Below are 22,099 nucleotides of genomic sequence, written 5' to 3'. Positions count from 1 at the left end.
AACAATGGAATTTCACCATAACAATAATCCCCAAAATGTGGTTATCTAAAATGCAGAGTCTTGTGGTGCAGCCAGCCGCTACTAAGGTACAAGGCAAACACAAATCCTTATCCCACCGCTTGCCGCCAATGTTGGAAATGGGATCCCCGGCTGGCCAGGGCTTTCGCCAAAGTCAGTCAGAGACCACCACACCCAAGTCAGGGCAAGGGAGTTACACGCCAAGATAACCCCTACTCACCCTCTAGGTAACGTGGCGCGAGCAGCAAGGCTAAACCTGGAGGCGATGTAGGCTAAGTATTTGCGCACGCACCCCAGCAACAACAACCAAAGGCCCACCACAAAGGAAACTCCACACAAGGTTATAGAAAAATAGCCTTTGTATTATAATAAATATACATCAGATAAAACACACATCTTGTTACACTGTGCCAACAGGCACGGGCGGAATTTACAAGGGATATTGCACAGGACAGGGCCACTTGGACCACTGTCAGGGGTATCAGCACTTTTAGAAATAATACTTTCAGAAATAGCACTTTAGACAGTAAAATCAGTGTAGCACACAATATAAAAGTAGAGCATTCAACCAGTAATCACTGGTAACAGGACCTCACTAGCACCACCTGTACTAGGGAGAAAAACAACCACCTACATGTCACACTACCTGTAGGGATGTAAAAACAACACACATGATGCATTAACATTCAGAGGTGTAAAGGCACATGACGCATAAACCATACATTCAGAGGTGCAGCAATAACATTGCGCAAAACTTAGATCAGTCACCACCTGTGACAGTCCCTGTGTCCCAATGTCAGGGCCTAAACGTCGCAGTTGCCCACAAAGTGCTGGGCAACTGGTGCAGGGAAAGCTAGGGCAACGTTGGAGCCTCTCTGGGCTCAAGAACCACCACTGTGGCACTGTGGGGCCTCACTGGGCTTCTGGACAAGAAATGGCGCCCTGAGCCTCGCTCAGGCACTTCTTTCCAGAACCACTGCCCCAGAGCCTCTCTGGGCTCCTCAACAAATAGCGCCTGGAGCCTCTCAGGCTCGTAAATCAAATGCAGGCTGGAGCCTCTCTGGGCTCCTACACGAGGGGATGGCACCCTCAGAGCCTCTCTGGGCTCAACGAACAAAATGGCCCCCAGGAGCCTCTCCGGGCTCCTCAACAATGATGCGGGCGTCAGGGCCCCTCACGGGGGACCCTCGAACACGTGGGGGCGCTTGGAGTCCCCCCTCTGGGTACTCAGGACGAGAAATGCCCCCTAAGAGCCTCTCTGGCTCTATACACAAGGGCGCGAGGTCGCGCTGCTGAGGGGGGCAGGGGGGGGGGGCGGACACCGACAACGTGTCCCGGCGCCCCTCCCCTCGCTTCTCGCAACACTCACCGGCTCTGGGCTGCAGGACGGCTCCTCTCGCCGCGGGGCTCCTTTCCCCTCGTCCCGGGGCTCCCCTCTCCACTCGGGGAGCCTCGGGGACCCGGCCGGCAGCTTCTCCCTCCCCGGCTCGGCTGAGGAGGCGGGACTTCCGGTCGGCCTTTCCTGGGCCGCGCTGGGATTGGCCGGGCCGCTTACCACTTCCGGGTCGCCGCGGGCAGCGCGGCGGCTCGCTTCTTAGGCAGGCAGGCGGCTCCCCAGGATCCGAGGAGTGGGCTCCCTCGTGAATCCAATAAAAACGGGCAAACAAAGCGGCAATGAGCGGGGTGGCACCCGCGCCCTTCAAACCGCCACACAGGGCGATCAGATGCCGGGTGGGCACCGGCTGTGTTCTCAAGGCGCTAGAACGAAGGGTAGGCGCTCTCCAGCGCCACAGGATGAAAACACAGCGCTCACAGCGCTAGGGCCAAAATCCAGCACTTCCAGCAGGCGATTTCAGCGCTCTCAGCGCTGAAGGGCAGAGAGCAGCGCTCTCAGGCTGCAGGCAAGGAGTCCTCAGTGCTCCCCAGCACTGGAGGACAGGACAAGGCTCCAGCAGGGGCTGGAGGCAGGCAGGGGGGGCAAGGCTGGGCCAGAGCCAGCACACTGGGTCTCCAGGCAGGGAGACACCCCAAGTGGCGGTCCTCCTGGCCCCAGCAGCAGCAACAGCCCCCTCTGGCAGGATCCAAAAGCAGAACATTTTCCAAGGGGACACAGCCCCTTCTTATAGTACCAAATCCTTTGTTTCAAGGTGCAGGGTGGGGGGAAAACCAGTTTCAGCTGGCTCTGGAGCACTCTTAATGGCCCAACCACCCATTTCATTCACTGGGGAGGCTAGGGTCGTTAGACACACCACAGGGGGGCGGAGCCAGCATTGTGTGGGGAAAACCCAGCCCATCCAGGACACAGGTACACTCCTCCCACACATCACTCATGCTAATCTCCCACTCACCACCGGGCAGACCCATCCAGACTTCCTGGAGCCTGGCATGCCAGCCAGCTCCAGCCAATCACGCTCCAGCACCCTCACAGCACACGCACACATATCTCAATGTCCAGAAGTAGCACTTCCCTTCTAGACACATACATGCCGCAGACACCATCTCGCAGCATTCACTCTCACGAGTTTACACATACTAAACTCGAGCCTGCACTCCCCACGCATCAGGAACTACCAGGGACACACACATTCCCCATGCATTCCTATGGGAGGGCAGGCCAGCCATGCTACACGCACGCACTTTTACTCTGGGACCCAGGGAAAAGTGCGCATAGACCCAAAAATCACTGACACAGGGTCACACATAAGGCAAAAAGTTCAGGGGTGAACCAGCCCTGCGGCCAAGTCCAACAGGTACTGTAAGTAAAAAAATGGGTCTATTCAACAGTGAGGGAAGTATCCTGCTCCCAATTTTATTTCAGCCTGACTGGTGACTGGTCTGAGACCATGATCTGTTTGATTTCCAACCTATCAACAATAGGTGCCATGGTGTTGATAACGAGCAATTAGTGAGCAGGTGCTGTGGCTGTGAGAGAAATATCTATAGTCTCCCAAAGTCTCAAACTTTCTGGACTACTGTACTCACTGTGACTACGAAAGTGGAGGCCACAATCTAAACTGTACCCACCAAATCTCTATGGATTCTATCATCAGACCGTGACATATTTCAATGATTACAAATGTGTAAATGTTCGAGCCAAGATATTAATTTGAGAGTTATTTCCATGGGGTAAAACTTTACTCTGGGAGGAGGCTTTATCCGAATGTTCCTCTTCCTTGACCCTGCTAGGATGTTTGTGCTGTCTCTGTTTCCATCTCTGCCACAGTGCTATTGAAGTTCTATGAGAAGATCTTAAGTTGAATCTATTTTCGGTCTTCTCTTCCTTCTCTGTAGGGTACCAGTTTCAGGATTTCTGCTGCCTCTAGCTTGTCAGTTAAATGGTGTGTAGTCCAAGTATTTAGGTTAAGATGATTCCAAATGGAGGAGACCTTTAGTAGGGAAGATTTAAGTTGCTCAATATCTTTAATAGGTTGACATAAGGCCCGCTTTTGCTTAGTGGCTTGTGCCAGGTCTAGAACAAACTCTCCACATGGCTTACTGGACCACTTTTCCCCTGAAATAATGTAATTTTGCTACAATGTTCTAGAGGGCAAACATTTTGTTTGCATTTCTTTGGGCCCACTCTGTGTGTTCTCCCCCAAGCAATTTCTGGTTTGGTCCTCTCCCAGTAGCGCAGAGAATACATTGCACATAAAGGTCATTAGATCAATTCCTTTGGCTACTTCGGTCAGACCGCTTGGTGTAGATTTTCTCTTATTGCTCCATTAGCCAAGTCTAGACTCTTTTCGACTGCTTCCAACCTAGACATGTGACTCGTTTTGGACATTTCAAGTCTGTTCAAATTTACACTTCTCGAATTTTGGATTCTACAGCATCAATATCCTTTTAGAGCACGTCACTCTTGCAGCCTAGGGTTATTTTCAGATCTTGGATACTCCTATCGATCTCTTTTTTGTGTAATAACTTATTTATTGATTGTAGGAATGCAAGTAGATAACGGTACAGTACATCAGGGATAGACACCCCCTGCCCCAAACAGAGTCCAACAGGCAGATTAAAGAACCACCTATAGAGCCCCGGCATTTGTATTCGATATCACACCAGCAATTGCCCAGGACAGAAGTGAAGTACCTGCCCCCTGTCTATGTATGCCAGTGGTGCCGTAGCCACCAAGAGGCATGTCTTCCCCTGTACCGTCCCCAACCCACCACCCCTCACACCCCGCCCTCCCTAGTCCCAACCCAACACCCCCCCTCTCCCACCCCGGAACCGGTGTGCCTTGCCCCATGGATGTACAATGGATTACCCATCCGGGGACCTTTCCGCAGGAGTCCGAGCCTCTGTGAGTTGCAGCAATCGCAGATACTTAGGGCAAGACACTTCATTAAATTCTTGCGCCAACAGGGAGATTATCGGGCGCCACACCTCCTGAAAGGAGGCTATCGAGGCCTTAATGGTAGCCTGCATACGCTCTATGCCGATAACGTACCATAGCTTATGCCATCATCCCGTATGAGAGGGCCGAGTCTTGGAGGCCCAGAGAGATAAGATATGATGAACAGCTGCACCTAGGGCTATCCCCGTATAGACTTGAGTGGGAAGGTGAGGGCGTTAGGCAGTCCAAGAAGGGTGTAAGCAGGGAAGCGGGGAATCTCTGTTTCAAAGGAGGCATCCACATCCGTGAGAACTGCGTCCCAGAACTCCTGCACCTCCCTACATTCCATCAGTAGGTGAGTCAAAGTACCCATTTCCCCACATCCCCTCCAACACTCAGAACTACGGGCCGGATTGATTTGATGCAGGCGGGCTGGTGTCAGATGCCATCAAGTGGCTACTTTTACCGCCTCTTCCCTACTCCCCACATTACGTGCCGTGTGATGAGCCCTATAATAGATCTGGTGCGATTCCTTTAGCGATAGACTACGGCCTAGTTCTGCTTCCCAACGGCGTTGACCCGCTTACTTCTCCTGCGACGCCGGTGGAAGCAGCATAGAGTACAGTTCAGAGATCATTTTACGATCAGAGTGCTTGGACAGGAGCCATTTCTCGAAGGTCGTAAGTTTACGGCTGACCCAGGGGCGAACATCGGGATGGAACAACCAATGACGGATCTGCAAATATTGAAATCGTTTGGGGTCCTTAATTTCATACCAATCAGGTAGATCCGAATAGGAAATAAAGCCCTGAAGATCAAATAGATGACCTGCCGATCGGCAGGGCGATACCCGCCACTGAGGGACGGCTCGCGCGTCGGCACCCGGAGGAAAGGCGGGGTTATCAAAAAGAGGAGTAAGAGGCGAGGGGAAGGACGTGAGGTTTCTTTGCAAGGCGATTGAGTCCCACACCTTCAGCGCTGATCGGGTAATCGGAGATCTCTGTATATACGAGGGGCGATCGCTGGTTTCAGGAAAGGAACCTTCCACGGGGGTAGGCGAGCCATAGCCCTGTCCTGAAAAAGCCACTGTCTGGTCTGCTCCACTCTACTAGGTAGCGGAGCTGGGCAGCTCGATAATATGTCGAGATGAGGGATCCCTCGGTCTTTTCCCACACCATATAAAATGCTGAATCTCAGACTGTAGCACCCGGATGTAATGTAGGGGAGGTGTGGCCGGCAATGTTTGAAAGACATACGGTATCTTAGGCAAGATGGACATTTTCACCGCAGCCACCTTCCCCAACAGCGACAGGGGGTACGTTCTCCAGCGCTGCAGAGCGGTGGTCACCTGAAGGGTGAGCTTAGTGTAGTTACGGGTGAGCTTGGAGCTAGTAGACGGGGTTAATGTGATTCCCAGGTAGGGGATTTCTCCCTGGATCCTCAATCCCCCATCTCCTGAAAGGCATCCGCCGGGGCGCCCTCATGGAGGCCCAGGGGTAGGAGCATAGATTTCCTCATGTTGACCTTGAACCCCGATACCCTGCCAAATTCTTCAAGCTCTCCTAGAAAAGCAGGGACAGACTGCCGGGGAGAGGTGAGCGTCGCCACGATATCGTCGGCGTATAAGCTGACTGTGTGCTGTTCCCCCCCTAAAGGGATGCCAGATATTTGAGGGTGGTCTCTAATGAGCTGCGCTAGGGGTTCGACATACAACGCAAAGAGCAGGGGGGAAAGGTGACAACCCTGTCTTGTGCCCTGCCGTATCTCAAAAGGATTGGAGCACAATCCATTAACCCGGATCGTTGCCCTGGGCCTGTCGTAACAACTCACCACCCAAGCTCAGAAGCGCTCTCCCACACCAAAATGGGCCAATGTTTTATCCAAGAACCCCCAATCCACTCGATCAAATGCTTTCTCAGCATCGATCGAGAGCAATAGGGCGTCCAAGCCCATATAACGGGCTTTATCAATGAGATGCAGGATTCTCTTGGTGTTATCGCTGCTTTGCCTGTTAGGAATAAAGCCAGACTGATCAGGTTCAATTATTCCTGGAAGGCGCGGGCCCAATCTAGCTGCTAGAACACCCGTGAATAATTTCAGATCGAGATTCAGGAGGGAGATCGGCCTATAAGCCGCGCATTGGGTGGGATCCTTCCTGGGCTTAGGAAGAACGACAACGTCCGCTTCCAGCATTTCTGCCGGAATCGACCCAGGCCCCCTAAAAGAGTTGAACAAGCGCGGGTGTCAAGGTTTGGCAAAAGGTCTTTTAAAAACCCGCGGAGACCCCATCTGGGCCCGGAGACTTCAACGGCTTGAGTCGCGCTGATCACCTCTTCCACCCTAATGGGAGCGTCCAGCGCCGCAGCCCCCGAAGCATTGAGAGCTGTAGTAGCGGCTCAGCCAAGATATTCCTCCCCGGCGTCATCAATGGTGGGGTCCCTGCTGTACAGTGGGGCGTTCTACGCCCGAAGAGCTTCTGCAATCTGCTCGTCCCCTTCAACCGTAACCTCATCTGAGGTATGAACGGCCGCAACCCTGGAACGCTCCGTTCGTGCCCTAAGCTTGGTGGTAAGAAGCTTCCCCGTCCTGTCACCGCCGATGTAATAGGAGTGTGACGCGGAGGGCGGCATATTCCACCCGGTCAAGATCCAAACTTGCCAACTGAGCACTGGCTGCTTTGAGTTGTCGCCACATACAAGGGGCCCCAGTCCTGCTGTGCACCTGCTCGAGTTCCAGCACCTTTGCAGTCAGCTCCTCCCTCTTTTCCCTATGCGCACGGTTATCGGCTGCGGAGAGCGCGATGAGCTCGCCTCTCACCATTGCCTTAAGGGGCCCCCATAGAGCCCTTTGTGAAGTGCCCCCGGTGTCGTTAGACGCTAAGTAATCTGTCAGACATTTCCGAACTTGCCTACAGGCGTCCGGCCGCTGCAACAGGGACTCCCGTAAACGCCACTTCCCTCTGCTGTGACTCGTCGGGCGCCAGTCAACAGTCAGCTGTATCGCATTGTGATCAGACAAGGCCGCGGGTGTGATATCGACCGACCGGACCAGGGCATTAAGTTCGGAAGACCCAATAAAATGGTCAAGGCGGGCGTAGGTATGGTGGACATGGGAACAAAAGGAGTATTGCGTACTAGGGGGGTGGGCTACCCTCCAAATATCCACCAACCCTCTATTTCGGAGCCAGTCAGCCCCCACCTTGGAAATAGCCCCGGTGGCCCCCTGCCTACGTCCCGATCTGTCCTTATCCAGGTCCATCACTATGTTAAGGTCCCCTCCCAATAGGACCCGCCTGTCATGATAGCGAAGCGTATTCGAGATAGAATCGACGAGAAATGGCCCCTGTCCAGAATTGGGGGCGTAGATAGTACCTATGACAATAGAGGAATCCCCAACCCAAAACCTATGCACCAAAAGCCTCCCTTCCACTTCTGCCATCTTATCCCCACCTTTCCTCTGGATGTGTCATGCTAGGAGTATGGCTACCCCCCCCCCCTCTCTTATCCGGCAAGGAGGAGTAGAGCTGCTGGGGGAAGGCTCGGGACTTCATTCTATGTCAGTCCTTGGGTAATACATGTGTCTCCTGTAATAGGCAGATAGAGGCCCCGGGATTCTCTAGATAACTCAGGATCGCCCGCCTCTTAATTGGGTTGTTCAAACCCTTTACATTAAGCGATAAAACCTGAGTCATAAGAAGGGATTAGGACCGGGGTCTGATGTACAGCGGCTCATTGGTGGGGGAAAAAGCGCAAGCTGTGCCCGCTTGGATCCCTACGAGGCAGAAGCTCCATAGCACTCACTCCCCAACACCCGCCTCCCCTCCCAGACTGCACACCGGTTCCACCCTCCCCCCACCCCCTTCCCAGCCCCCCCCACCCTGACCCCAACAAGCCAACCCCCTCCCACCCCAACACCAACAAAACAGCCTCCTACCCCTCCCTAACTCCAACAAGGCAGCCCCAGCCCAACACCATTGTCTAGCCCCGGGTATCCACAGTTCCCGGTAGGTGGAATAAGGAACAAAAAGAGGGTCTGCGTAGAGTCCGGGCACTCCTGCTCCTCCCCTCTCGATGCCCAACAAGTCGCAAGTTTCCTGAAGGGATCTCAGCTGCTGTATCTTGCCATTCCACTTGAAAATGATGTAGAAGGGGTGTCCCCACGAATAAGGCACCCCTTTGTCCCTTAGGAATGAGATCACTTCCTCAGCTGGTCGTAACCCTCTCACATCCCCACCACGCCCCATCGGATCTCCACGGCTGCCTCTCCGAAGTCCACCGATGGATGAACCTCTCCTCACTCAAACTGAATGGGTCCAAGACTGAGATCCTCCTGATGGGCCACAAGGGGCTCTCTTTACCATCTCACCTTTGGCCTAGCTGCCTAGGTGACCCTCCCACACCCAAGGAAGAGGTCAAGAGCCTGGGTGTGTGGATTGAGAGGGACATGAGCTTTAAAACCCAGGCTAAAAGAACGGCAGGGACATGTTTTGGGCTACTCAGAGCCTGCAGGAAGATCTTCCCCCTTACTCCCTGAGACCGCAAGGAGGCTCCTCATTCAGGGTCTAATCTTGGCAAGATTAGATTACTGTAACGCCATCTACCTAGGAGCCCCTGAAGCCACCCTGAATCATTGCAAAAAGTTCAAAACGCCGCCGCCCGCCTACTCACGGGCACACCAGGAAGATCCTCCGCCAGGCCGGCTCTTAGATCTCTCCACTGGCTTCCAGTCAGAGAAAGGGTCGCTTTCAAGGCCCTGTGCCTGGCCCATAAAACCCTCAACAATAACGGCCCCCCCCTTCTCAAAGAACTCCTAGTCCCATACAAAGCGAAAAGAGACCTCCGGTCCGATGCAGAAAATCTTATCACAGTCCCAAGAGTCAGAAAAGCCAAGACCGGTGGCCGTCGCTTCTCGGTTCACACGGCAAAACAGTGGAACCATCTGCCACGTAAACTCAGGTCAGAACCGAACTACCTCCAGTTTAGAAAAACCCTAAAGACCCTCCTCTTCCCGCAGACATAACTTCATCAGACGGCTGAACCCCTTGGAGAACAGGTCAGCGCTGGGATGCTCCTCGAGTTACTACGCGCTTTACAAAACCTTTAAATAAATAAATAAATTAATTAAAGGCTTTCCTCTGTTGTAACATGATGGAGGCAAGATCTTGATAGAGATCTACAGCATGGCCCTGGTATTGGAGAGGCTGCTTCTTCCTAGCCTCCCGATAAATACGCTCCTTCAGGACGAAGTCTGGTAGGAAAGCCAAACTATCTGGAGGGGGGGCCGGCGCCCGTCTGATCAGGCCAACCCGATGTGCCCTATCGATGCGTATCTCGAAGTCTGCAGCTTTGCCCAAAATGTCCCGAAAGAGGCCTTGTAGGTAGCCCACCATGTCTGGCCCTTCTTCCCTGGATGGGACACCTCTGACGCGGATGTTGTTGCGCCGAGACCTGTTTTCTAGGTCCTCGGCGTGCGCTTGATGGTCCATTTGCTGGTCTTTTAGGCGGAGGATTTCCTGGTGAAAGGCCTCGATGTCCTCAGAGTTGGAGTGTGCGCTCTCCTCGACTGCGACGACCCGTTCACCCTTCCTTCCACATCCCTACGAATGTCTCTTACTTCGCCCGCTACGTCTTCCTTCAGTGAGCGATCGATCTCCTTTTTGAAGTCTTCTCAGAGATCTTGCCTGAGGATTTGGATGTCTGCATTTGTAATGGACATCTTTGGCCTGTTGGTGAGGATGATGATATATCTGTCCAGTATTTTGATTCATTGACATTTTGGCCTGGTGGGGAAGATGGGAGAAGTCTGGGAGTCTGGGTGTAATGCTGTGTGGATACTGACAGCTTCATGGTGCGGAAGTACTGGGAAAGGCCCCTTTGGGTCCCTTTTGACAGCATTCACATAGCATGCTACCATCCCCAAGTTAGAGGCCAATGACAGGGCCCTGGGTGAAACAGACTCCTTCCAATCTTTCCAACATAACTCCACATCTCCCCTTCTCCACTTCTCCACTTCTGGCAGACAGATCTTCGCGTGTATTCCTTTGACTTTCTTATGGGACAATAAAGGTCATACAACAAGATTACTTCTGCTTCATGCCTGTTGAAAGTTAATACATTCTTACTCAGGGGAAGGCACTTTATGCTGAGTTTCCCCCGAGGTCCGTCCATGGGTCAAGGCCATATTGAGGCACGATCCATGTCTGTCGTAAGCAGGCTCCAGTCCCAATAAACAATCAGGGCCCTGTAGCAATGCCCACTGACATCCAGGAAATGCTGTTTCTGCTGCAGAGCACATCTCTCTCAGGCATTCCTGGCTACCCCCACCAGGCCCCAGGAGTGTATGACCCACAGGGGACTCTGCTACGCCAACAATGACGCACTCCAATCCTCATCCTGTCTCTTGGGAGGCTGATGCAGTCTCATCTATGCCGCAAGACCACAGAAGAAATCGTAGGCTCCAATGACACTATGAAATAGGTCAGCAGTAATTTGTCTTCATTGGGATGACTGGACCAAATGCATCAGCTTCAGGCAGGCATTTAGCTTTGTCTCAAATTGCCCCCTACAATGGAGAGTGTGATGGGGACGTGGCAATTCACTCCACCCTCTTGGCTCTTCACCTCGCAACAGTTTTTAACAGTGACATGGCCATTCTAGTATTCTATTTATTTATTTTTATTTCCAGGTTTGTATAGTACCCAAATCACCCCTGAATGGGTATCCCTGCGCTCGTGGACTGACGTGAATATACTGGCACTATGGAACGTCTAGAACAGATATGTTTTCAGAGATTTTCTGAACTTAAGATGGTCCGGGTACAGCCTCAGTGGGATAGGGAGCGAATTCCAGTGTCGAGGGGCAAGATACGAAAAAGATTTTCCCCCTGTCCTAGCCTTATTAATCTGGGGGACTCTGAGGAGGGAATTAGAGCTAGATCGCAGGGATTGTATTGCTGTACTTTCTCCGCAAGGTATGCTGGACCATTGCCAAACACCGCCTTATGAGTGATGCAGCAAACCTTACATTTTATACGTTTGCGTACCGGCAACCAGAGAAGTTTCTGCAGCAGCGTGAGCGACGGAGATCTGTGAGGGGCATTCAGTACCAGCTGTGCTGCTGTGCTTTGGACTACCTGTAAGCTATCTAGCAATGCCTCGTTAGCCGAGATCAGTAGAGCATTACAGTAGTAGAGTCGACTCAAAACTAGCGCCTGAATGAGTCTTCTGTGTATGGTCTGGAAGAAAAGGAAATACTCGCCTCACCATGTGGGCCACCTGCTCCTTCATGTTCAGGCTTTGCTCAATTTGCACCCTTAGATTTTTCACTGAGGACTTTGGGGCGGACAAAACACCCAGCTCCCTTGGCCACCACTCTGGCGTCCACATCAATGCTGCTTCTCCGAAGAGCAGAATCTCAGTCTTCCTGGCATTCAATTGTAGATAGTTGTTATGCATCCACTGAGATATTGCTAGCATGCCGGTGGAGAAGGTGGTCTGGGCCGTCTTAGAGGATTTATCAAAAGAAAAGGTAAGCTGGGTGTCATCTGCATACAATATTGGCTTGTTCCTGTACGCCCTCAGGAGATCGGCCAGGGGAGCAACAGATATTAAATAGGGTAGGGCTTAGACAGGAGCCCTGTGGTACTCCCTCGGTCAGCCTCTTGGTCCTAGATCTGTAGGACCCAAGGTTAACTGTCTGGGAACGGTCTGAAATTAAGCTGGTCATCCACCGCAAGGCCTCTCCTTTTACTCCAGATTCCTCTAGTTTCTTTAGCAAAATCTTGGGATTGACTATGTCGAAAGCTGCTAAGAGATCTAGCAGCACCAGCAAGGTGGATTGCCCTCTATCTAGTGCTAGCCGGAAATTGTCTGTGACAGCCACCAGGGCTGTCTTCGTGCTATGTTTAGCCTTGACTGCGACCTATCCAGGCTGCCTGACGCTTCGACGTGAGCTGACAGATGTTTATTAATGTGTTTTTCCAAGATTTTGCTCAGTAACGGTAAGAGGGTTACTGGACGCTAATTCGAAAGGTCTTTCATAGAGGCCTTGGTGTTTTTGTGGTATGGGATGATCTGTGCTACTTTTCATTCTGATGGTACATGGCCACCCTTTAATGACGCATTCAGGAGGGAGCAAATTGGTGTGGCCAGTTGTTTAGCGAGGCCTGCGGAGATTTTGGCCGGTATTACATCGCATGGAGAACCTGACTTTACATTGCGTAAAAATCTCCACTTCTTCCCCAGTCAGTCAGGGGAAGCTCATCAAGGGCTTCCTTTCTTTGTGTGGATTGTAGTCATAAGTTCTAATTGATTTCGTATTATTGGCTGCATTGATTTGATATAAAGCAGCTCAATTTTCTGCTCACAATAATCAGCTATATGGTCACATATGGCTTGGGTTGGAGGTTCTTCCAGATCACACGCTTTGGGGTTCGCAAAAGATTCTAGTTAAGTAATATTAAGCAACGGGCGGGGTAGTAATTATAAACCTGGGAATGTAGGAAATGAGCCAGAGGAAGAGCAGAAGTGTGTACTTTAAGTACTGGGCACCAAGTACTATTTTCTTTAACTTTGTTTATGCAAATCAGATATTTAAAAACATGGGATGTTATTCACCACATTTAAATGGATAACATGGCACTATGAAGAGCAAATGTTACAGGAACAAGGTGGAAGAGTAACTAGTGCACTGCTTTGGTTATTAGGCAGGTGTAATTTGTTTTCTCAAGGTTTTCAGAGATTACACAAACAGTGAACATTTGCAAAGTGGGAACAGTCACCTGGGAACTGTTCTTTTGCCACCCTACTTTTTTTCGCGATTCAAAGCGGGTGGGAGAAGGGGACAACGAACAAAGAACACCCACCTAGGAAAGGACACTAAATACCCTCACCTTTGGGAAGAGTGGGGGGGGGCAAATAAAAACCCCTTCTGCATGTAGGCAAGTCGTGGGGTGGGGCTTAAAGCTCATAATGCACGTTGCTGCCTTTGGCCAAGGTGCGGCAGGGAATAATACATCAGCCATCCCCAGTGGCAGGCATGGGTCATGAGGCCATTGTTACACCCTCCACCCGCCATTGAGGGTGGCTGAGGGCAATGACCGATGTCACCACTCATCGCAAGGAGGAGGGCTCTTAACGTACCAAGGCCACTGATATCCTGTCTCAGATCTTCTTCATACTTAAAAAGTGAGTGAGGAGGTGGGTCTGGGCAACTCAAAATCGGTCCTAATAGTGAATGGGATATATTCTAAATGAAGGACGCCTCAAACAGAAGGGTTGTACAGTAACGCTAACAATGACATTTCCTGAATATGAAATAGGTATCGCATTACTGAAAGTTTGAGCTATTGGTGTTGCATTATTGCATTATTATTTGCAACGGCAATAGGTCAAACTCCTAGTTACGCGAGACATATTGCTTTGCAAATGCTTGTTATGTCCTTGAATCCAGAGCAAATGTTTGTTGTGTTGACTGGTTCACTGTCTAAGCTTCGCGGTGACGTTAGAAGGCAAAGTAATTAAAAACTTAACAAGCTCAGTACCACAAAGGCTTGAAAGCAGGGCTATCAAGTATGTTGGTAGGATGTGAGGCACTTCCTGTGAAGTTTTTTGAGTGGTTGAAATTCACAGTTGCTTCCATTAAAGATCGCTGAACTCCTTTTGAGATGTGATTTTATATTGTCTATGTTATGCATAGGAACGGGAAAACAAAAGTCATCAAAGCCAACAGGTCTGGCTTCACTGTTCAATTATAAATCAGATATATTGGCCTAGCCATTGATTGTTACAACGGCACTTGGTTTGTGAAATAAAGGATGCGTATGTTTTAACGGCACTGCATTTCGATTTGTCTTGTTCAAGAAACTAACTAAGCAACACCTTTAAAAAAAGTAGTGTTTCCATTGGCTCTGAACTGCTAAGTTTCAGCACACATCAGCATGCGAAACTCATTTATTCTTTAAAAACTAACAACAAGCTAAATGTGCTCTTGAAAACACAATATATAGGTTGTTGTGTTAAGCCTCAGGTGGCACTGGATCTTCAAGGATTCCTGTCAGCACTTCCAACTCAGATTGCCATAACTACTAAAAGGCAATTAAAAGTACTGCTCCGGAGCAGCTTTCATTCAGACTGCTGGCGGCAGGGCCAGAGCAGTTGTGAGGATTGTGAAAATGTGCTGAAAGGGGACGTGTTCTGCTTACATACAAGTCCTCGCCCTGACCAAGTATTTTTAGTTCCACCTTTCCATTTCCTGTGAAAGGTGCACCCACTGTGAAAGCGAAAGCAGCTTCAGCCACTGTCTTCTCAAACTACGGCACAGTGGTGTTACATACTGCACGTTCATTACAAACTGAACTACAGTACTGGAGCATGTACCCTCTGTACGTTCATTAGAAACTGAACTACAGTACTGGAGCATGTACCCTCTGTAAACTCTCCCTACTTCACAGTAATAACAGCAACCTCTGGCATGTCATGAACATTGCCACATTGAATAATTTGACTTTATCGTCCTGAAAACAGTTTATTTTAACAGTCCTTAAAAACATTTATCCCCCATAGTTACAAGACAGCAAGCAATAAAACCATCACTCCTTAACACATCAAAACTAATCCTAAAACAAGCGCAAACTACGGCGGGAGGGGGGGGAGAGAACACGGACAACAGGAGGGAGGCGGGAAAAAAGGCAACACAAACTACTGCGGAAGGGGGCGGAAACAAAGGGAACACTGTCAACAGGAGATACGGGAAGAAAGACAAAACAAACTATGGCGGGAGGAGGAGGGAACAAAGGGTACATGGACAACGGGAGGGGGCGGGAAGAAAGACAACGTGGACGGATGGCGCTCAGAGATAGCAGCAGAGCTCAGAACACGAAGAGGAAAGTTACATAACAAGCCGAGGCAAAAGAAAAAGGTAGTGCGCCAACCAAAACACATGGCCCATATCGAAAGGATCCATGTAGCAGGGGCAGTCCACCAGGCGGGAAAAAAACAGCCACAAGGTGGAACAAATGTACTCTATCCACAAACAAAAATGAAGAAAGTTATAAAGGCGGACCAAGCAACCAATGAAAAGCTGTGGGCGTGTGGTGGTTGTGTTCAAACTCCACAGAAGGATTACAGCATATCTAGCAGAGCAGCAAATGCACGCTGTCTCTAGGCTCGACCTAAATATTAAGGCGAAATTAAGATTGACAAGTGGGTAGAAGTTAAGCAAAATGTAACACCTTTACTTGTGAATTTCATGTCTTTTTAGGTTTTGTGTCTAAGATAATTATCTCACCATTCTATGGTTATCACTGGTTTGATTGTTGGAACTCGACCCACAGACCGAATCCTTTTTGACAAAATATAGTTCAAAGATGGTAACCGTAAAATGAAAGGTCTATATGGTCTAATTTGTCAGCACAAGCAAAAACACAAAATCTTGGACCCATCAACTGAAATTAAGGCAATATCATTGATAGTCAGTCACATGAAGACACTCACAAGGATTTGTTGCTATTAGTTATGTATTTTATACAACAGAGGCTCTACACACACCCAACTCAGGCTCTAAAAAAACTCAAGTATTTTTTAAGCACAGGTTTGCCAAAATGTGCCATCTCATTATGTAAGGGCGTAATGTGTGGGAGGAGTTTATTAGAGCACATCGCTTTGAGTCACCTTTACTGGGTAGCATCCTTTTGTTTCTGAACATTCTTTAGGTCAAGAAAACCACGCCAAAGTACAAAACAGGATCAATATACCTCATACAAAACAAACCTATAATGAATAAATCCATATAAATTGGATACTCTTCGTCTAACTAGGGCCATATGGCTTGACTGGGTCATCCAATTGCCTCTTTAGTCATTGAACCATGCATAGGCTTTTGGACCCCGTCTGTTATCCATTCACAATTTGATATTGTCAAAATAGGCAATATCCAAAAAGACTAAATCTAAACTCTGTCATAGCAAAGTTGTCAACAGCAGTAACATTTACTCTCGCCACAGCAATTAGTAGGTGGGGAAAACGCAGCACATACTATGCTGTTCAAAGTTGGCATTGCCAGCCTGCAAATGGTCTTATTAACATCTCCAGTGGGAATGAACTACAATCTCATGTGTACAATCAGCAGCAAAAACCAATAGCAAACAACTTCAATGAGATGGTTAAGACCGTGCAAAGTCAGACACAAGACAAAACCATTGGAAACGATTCCTAACTTTTTCAAGATGGCTTCGAACATCGAATGACTAATGGTCAGAACATCCTTCAGATCTAGGAGGCTATGATGCAAAAGTATCTTACCAGCGTGGAGAAGGTATGTGTTGGCAACAGCTCCATTACTTTGGCCACAACTTCCAAACTTTGGCGTAGATATCGCTGCCATTCTGTTTGCTGCTGTGAAAAATAAACAGAAGATAAATCTCCACAATCTGTTTCTGTGACAAACACCTGCAAGAAACATCCCTTCAAGTGCTGCAATACACATTCTATTTTTGTGACACAAATATGTACTTTAACAATCTGTTACCCAGAGCTCACAGGCATGGCACTGCCTCTCACCTTGTGCGTTCATGGTGTCTATGGAAGATCTGAACTTGTGTCGACATGATCTTGTTTAATAAGAAATCTGTATTAGCTAACTTGTTGAACTGTACCAATATACACCTAGTGGGACTGGAAGCTGCACTCACCAACATGCCTCAAGCTGATCAGAAGGCCTCTTGCACATTGTGCTAAATTAACTGTGAACTGTGTGTGAAAGCAAGCCTATTTCATGGGAGCCCTTTGGAGCAGAAAGTGTTGTCTTACTTGTGTTATACAGTACAATTGTCTAAGTATAACTTGTGTTATGCTGTAAACATTTCTCAAATACTTTGTCTTTGATTGGCTTTACTCTAATCTTTGGTGGGTAGTAAGCTCCAATTCAACTGTGCGTATATACTTTGCAAGCTGTGCCTGTCTGACATGTGCTACTCTTACAGGGCAGAAAACTCATTCTTCCTCTGTATCCACATAGGACATTACACCTTGATTATTTGCTTGTAGGACCTATGTGAAGGGCAACCTTAATTACACCACAAACAACAGTAATATAGTTGAATAACTTTTCAAAACGTCTTCACCCGTAAAAAGATTCCTTACATCATCATCTAGAGTCTCGTCATCAAGCTCCTCCAGCTGGGACTGGTTATACCTGAACTGGATTCGGTTCAACACTTCTGTCAGCAACAAAACCAGCGCATCTTCATACCTAATAAGACAAGAAGTGAAAGAGCAAACATCAGTACATGTGCAAGGAACAGAGAGCTGGTTTAGCTAGTTTTATATCAATGTCCCAGAAATGCCTTTTTTCATTAAGGTTGCTCCCTCTTGTCAAGACATCACCACACATTATGCAGATGGAGGAGTATTACTTATATTCTAGGTAAATGTGTGCTCATTATGTACTTGGCAACAGCTGGGAAAGAGGAAATGTTTCACTGTCATAGTTCGGGTTTGTTAATAAGCCTACTTTTCTTTTGAAAACCAACTTAGTTACAGTCAGCTTTATGGATGCATTACAAACTAACAAAGAGTGCTAACATTTGTAGGACATATTCGTGTTTTGTACAGATGTCCCATTTATTTATTTTATTTTATTTTGAAGGTTTTGTATAGCGCGAACAAGACCCTTGCAGGTATCAGAGCGCTTTACAGGGCAGCTGTAAGATACAGAAACAAGCATAGAAAAATATAGGTGTGTCTAAAACAAATTAGCATCCAATACAAACTGGCAATCCTATTACAAGTTATATACATAGATCATGTAAATTTAGCCAAGAGAATAGATTTCACTTCTTTTTTGAAAGATGCAGTAGAAGGATTCTGTCTAGTTTTTGGGGGCAGAGAATTCCAAATCCTGAGAGCCATCCCTGAGAAGGTTCAGTTCTATGTTTTCTTCTTGGCAAATCGTTGTGGTTTCAGTAGAAGATTACTGGTGCTCCTGGAGGATCTGTTACCACAAGAAAGCACCAATTTCCGAGCTAGATAACTTGGAGTATTGTGATGTATGGCCTTGTGCATCATACATGCGATTTTTAGTTGAATTCTCGCTGAGCTATCTGCAGTCTAAGTTATAGCACTGAGTGCCAATTATGAAAACAAGGCTGGTTCTCATTGAAAGCTAGAAGGCCTGATCAGTTAGATAGGTACAACATGAACATACAAAATAGCCGCAGGTTAATCGACATAGCAGACCACAATAAGAGGCAGTTGTCCATGCAGTATTAAAAACGTATAGGTTAATGAGTTTACAAGGTGCAAGTAATTCTAACATTGATGCAGCATTTACTGGAAGCTTCATGAGCAGGGCAACGACCTGGACACTTGCAGGTCTACGCTCAATCTCTCAGGTCATTGTCCTGTTGTTCATCAAGAGCCCAGGACAATATCTAAAGGTAAAACCATATAGTAGTAATAATATCACTGCAAGATTTTGGCTCTTGTGCAAAGGCAGTTCTTATCTATTTAATTTTTTTATGAGTGGCCTTGTTTTTCTTAGGGTCCGCCCCAGTGCTGGCGAAAGTTATGGTTGGGAATACTAAGGGAGCCTCGTCATGATTCCACCTAAAATCTTTCTTTCCTCACCCTACCCAGTTTCCTATTTCACTCTTACAGACTGCTTTTCTACATGCTTTCTCCCTTTGTTCCTGTTTTATCATCTTTGTCTGCCTTCTTCTTTTTCCCTTACTCTCACTTGCTCTGGGTCAAAGTCTGATGATGAAAGGTAAGCCCTGGTCCCCCAAGATTAATGGCAGTGCCCACCGCCAGTACAAATAGAGAACTACACAAGGGAGAATACACTTTATGAATAATGTTACTTTTTCTGTCATGTGATGTGGTAATACTGCATCGCTGATGAGGTAACACCAGTTCACTCGGATCTATGGAAGGCCAAAAAATAAGCATTGATGGTGTTACAGTTTATTTTTATACTGAAAACACATGATCCCTGGACTCTAAAAGAGGTCAATTCCATTTAAGAAGAGGACTGATGAACTCAGTGTGAATTAAGCCAACTAGCCTGAATAAGCACATACACACAGCCCTCTCTTTTAGGATGTTCTATAAGTTTAGCACTGCCTCCCCGGTTGTATTAGCTAGCAGGATCTTGACTATCCTCGAATGTATTGACTGTGCTGAGAAGCTGGTCCAACTAGTGGACTGTATTTGAAAATACCTTACAATGGAAGTCCTCATTGAAAAACATCGAATTCACTGGATTTTAAAGTGGCCATCCTGTGTGGAGGAAAAAAGTCTAATTTGTTTCAGCAGTAGACATTCCAGATTGTTATTGTGATAGAGGATGCCTGTTTGGGGTTTGACACCTTTTGGCCCTTTTACATATCTAAGATAAGGGGATTTTGAGACAATTACCTAAAATGACTTTTGATCCCATGACCCATACATATAAAAACACTCTGTTAGTGGGGGACAAAGCCATCAGCCCTAATTCAGAATGTTTCAGAGTATCTAACAGCACAATGGGGGGCACCTTAAGGCCCACAAAAAATTGTTTATTTGAAGTTAAAAAAATATTAACTGCATAAACAGAGCCACAGGAAACCCAAATTAACGGAGAATCATACTTTAAATAATGTTCATTCTACCAATAAAAATGAATAGGAGAGAAGTACTTGATGCTGGAGCTGGATACACTACCTAGCAACAATAGATATCTTCTCTGCACTGTTGTGATATTTATGAAAGGCTATATACACATGTACCTGCCAGGCAACAGTGGGAACTTAACTCGGTCTTGACATTCTTCATGTGTACGCCTTTCAACCATATGTAATTCTGCTCGCTGCATCTCCAGACCTTGAAGACTGTCTTCTTCATTTTAATTACATCAGCTCGTTGCACGAGTGGATTGCAGGCACTGTCCTTCTAACTGCCCCGCAACATGTTTTTTTGGGACAAGTTGGTGGTGAGATATGCAGTGGCCTTCTTACCAGAAGCTGCAACTCCCTTCTACATTCGGCAATCCATCACGCTACCACCATTCTTTGCCCCCACTCACCCCTCCTGAAAGAGGGGGAGGAGCTCCACTTATTGGACCCCAAAAGGCATTCAAGCTTTTACACAGATTGTACCAGTGATCATCAAGTTGATGATCAACTTTTTGAGGTGTTCTCCAGAGCAAAGATTGGGATCGATGTAAAGATGCAGACCTTGTCAAGGTGGATAGTCATCTGCATCAAGATCTGCTATGCACTGGTCAAAAACAATCCCCTGAAAGATAGGAGGGATCATTCTTCCATGGCCGAGGGTATTGTCAATATGCTGGTGCAAATAGGCGCCTGTCCTTGATATCTGCCAGACTGCTATGTTGACTTCAGCGCATAGGTTCACGAAACACTACTGCATTGACAGTCACTCCATGTTTCAACATTGTACTAGGTAAAAAGGAACTCTGTTCTGTTGGCAGAAAACACACCCGAAATGAGGGAGAAGGAAGCATTTTTCCTTTATTCCATTGTGAGCACAGCGTTCCCATAAAAGAGTAACTTTAGTTCCCTGAGTTCCCTGGTTGCCCCAGTCTGAGTTCAATCAACATTATCATCTTAAACAGTTCGGACTGGCCTAAACCAGGACTTTGTCTTTTTTCTTGTAAGTAAAAGAAAAGATTAACTTTCTCAGATTAAGAGGGAGGATTAAAACTCTGAAAAAGAAAAATGGTTGGTTGGCCCTAGGGTTCTCGGCAAGTAACTCCTTTGAAGACAAGACCTAGGCCATACATCTGTCCTGAGAGTAACAGAGCGATACAAAAGGGGATGATGGACGGAGCGTTTGAACAAATCAAACACTCACCCCCAGTCAACTGATCTGGGTTTAATCCATCACCATTCTTTAGTTCACTCAGCCACCCCAGTTCAGACATGGCTATATGCAAATCAGTCTGACCCTGTGCCTTGTGGGAACAGTCCAGCCCGAACTGCCAAGCCATGTCTTCCCTGGACCGGAAACAAGCATCCTGGGACCGGTTTCGGATTCATAATCCTCATCAGCCAGGCTATCTTGAATCCAGTGGCCAAGTGAACAAGGGACTCACGTCTGAGCATACCCTGCCACACTTAGGGCGAACAAAGCGATACAAAAGGGGATGATGGACGGAGCGTTTGAACAAATCAAACACTCACCCCCAGTCAACTGATCTGGGTTTAATCCATCACCATTCTTTAGTTCACTCAGCCACCCCAGTTCAGACATGGCTATATGCAAATCAGTCTGACCCTGTGCCTTGTGGGAACAGTCCAGCCCGAACTGCCAAGCCATGTCTTCCCTGGACCGGAAACAAGCATCCTGGGACCGGTTTCGGATTCATAATCCTCATCAGCCAGGCTATCTTGAATCCAGTGGCCAAGTGAACAAGGGACTCACGTCTGAGCATACCCTGCCACACTTAGGGCGAACAAAGCGATACAAAAGGGGATGATGGACGGAGCGTTTGAACAAATCAAACACTCACCCCCAGTCAACTGATCTGGGTTTAATCCATCACCATTCTTTAGTTCACTCAGCCACCCCAGTTCAGACATGGCTATATGCAAATCAGTCTGACCCTGTGCCTTGTGGGAACAGTCCAGCCCGAACTGCCAAGCCATGTCTTCCCTGGACCGGAAACAAGCATCCTGGGACCGGTTTCGGATTCATAATCCTCATCAGCCAGGCTATCTTGAATCCAGTGGCCAAGTGAACAAGGGACTCAC

At 48.0% G+C, this 22,099-nt stretch overlaps 1 protein-coding gene across 1 annotated transcript in view; it reads right to left on the bottom strand.

Annotated features, from left to right (window-relative positions):
* XPO6 (exportin 6) overlaps positions 1 to 22,099 on the bottom strand; it is a 654,194-nt gene that overhangs the window by 328,451 nt on the left and 303,644 nt on the right. Inside the window, exons 10-11 of the mRNA XM_078663046.1 lie at positions 17,490 to 17,598; positions 16,650 to 16,742 (exon numbers count right to left, since the gene is read on the bottom strand). Coding sequence (XP_078519172.1) covers positions 16,650 to 16,742; positions 17,490 to 17,598 — 202 coding nt within the window. The remainder of the gene's footprint in view (positions 1 to 16,649; positions 16,743 to 17,489; positions 17,599 to 22,099) is intronic.

This window comes from Lissotriton helveticus, chromosome 10, assembly GCF_964261635.1.
Source record: "Lissotriton helveticus chromosome 10, aLisHel1.1, whole genome shotgun sequence".
Classification (NCBI taxonomy): Eukaryota; Metazoa; Chordata; class Amphibia; order Caudata; family Salamandridae; genus Lissotriton; species Lissotriton helveticus.
The sequence above is the reverse complement of the archived record's forward strand: the minus strand, read 5'-3'. Positions and strand labels throughout refer to the sequence as shown.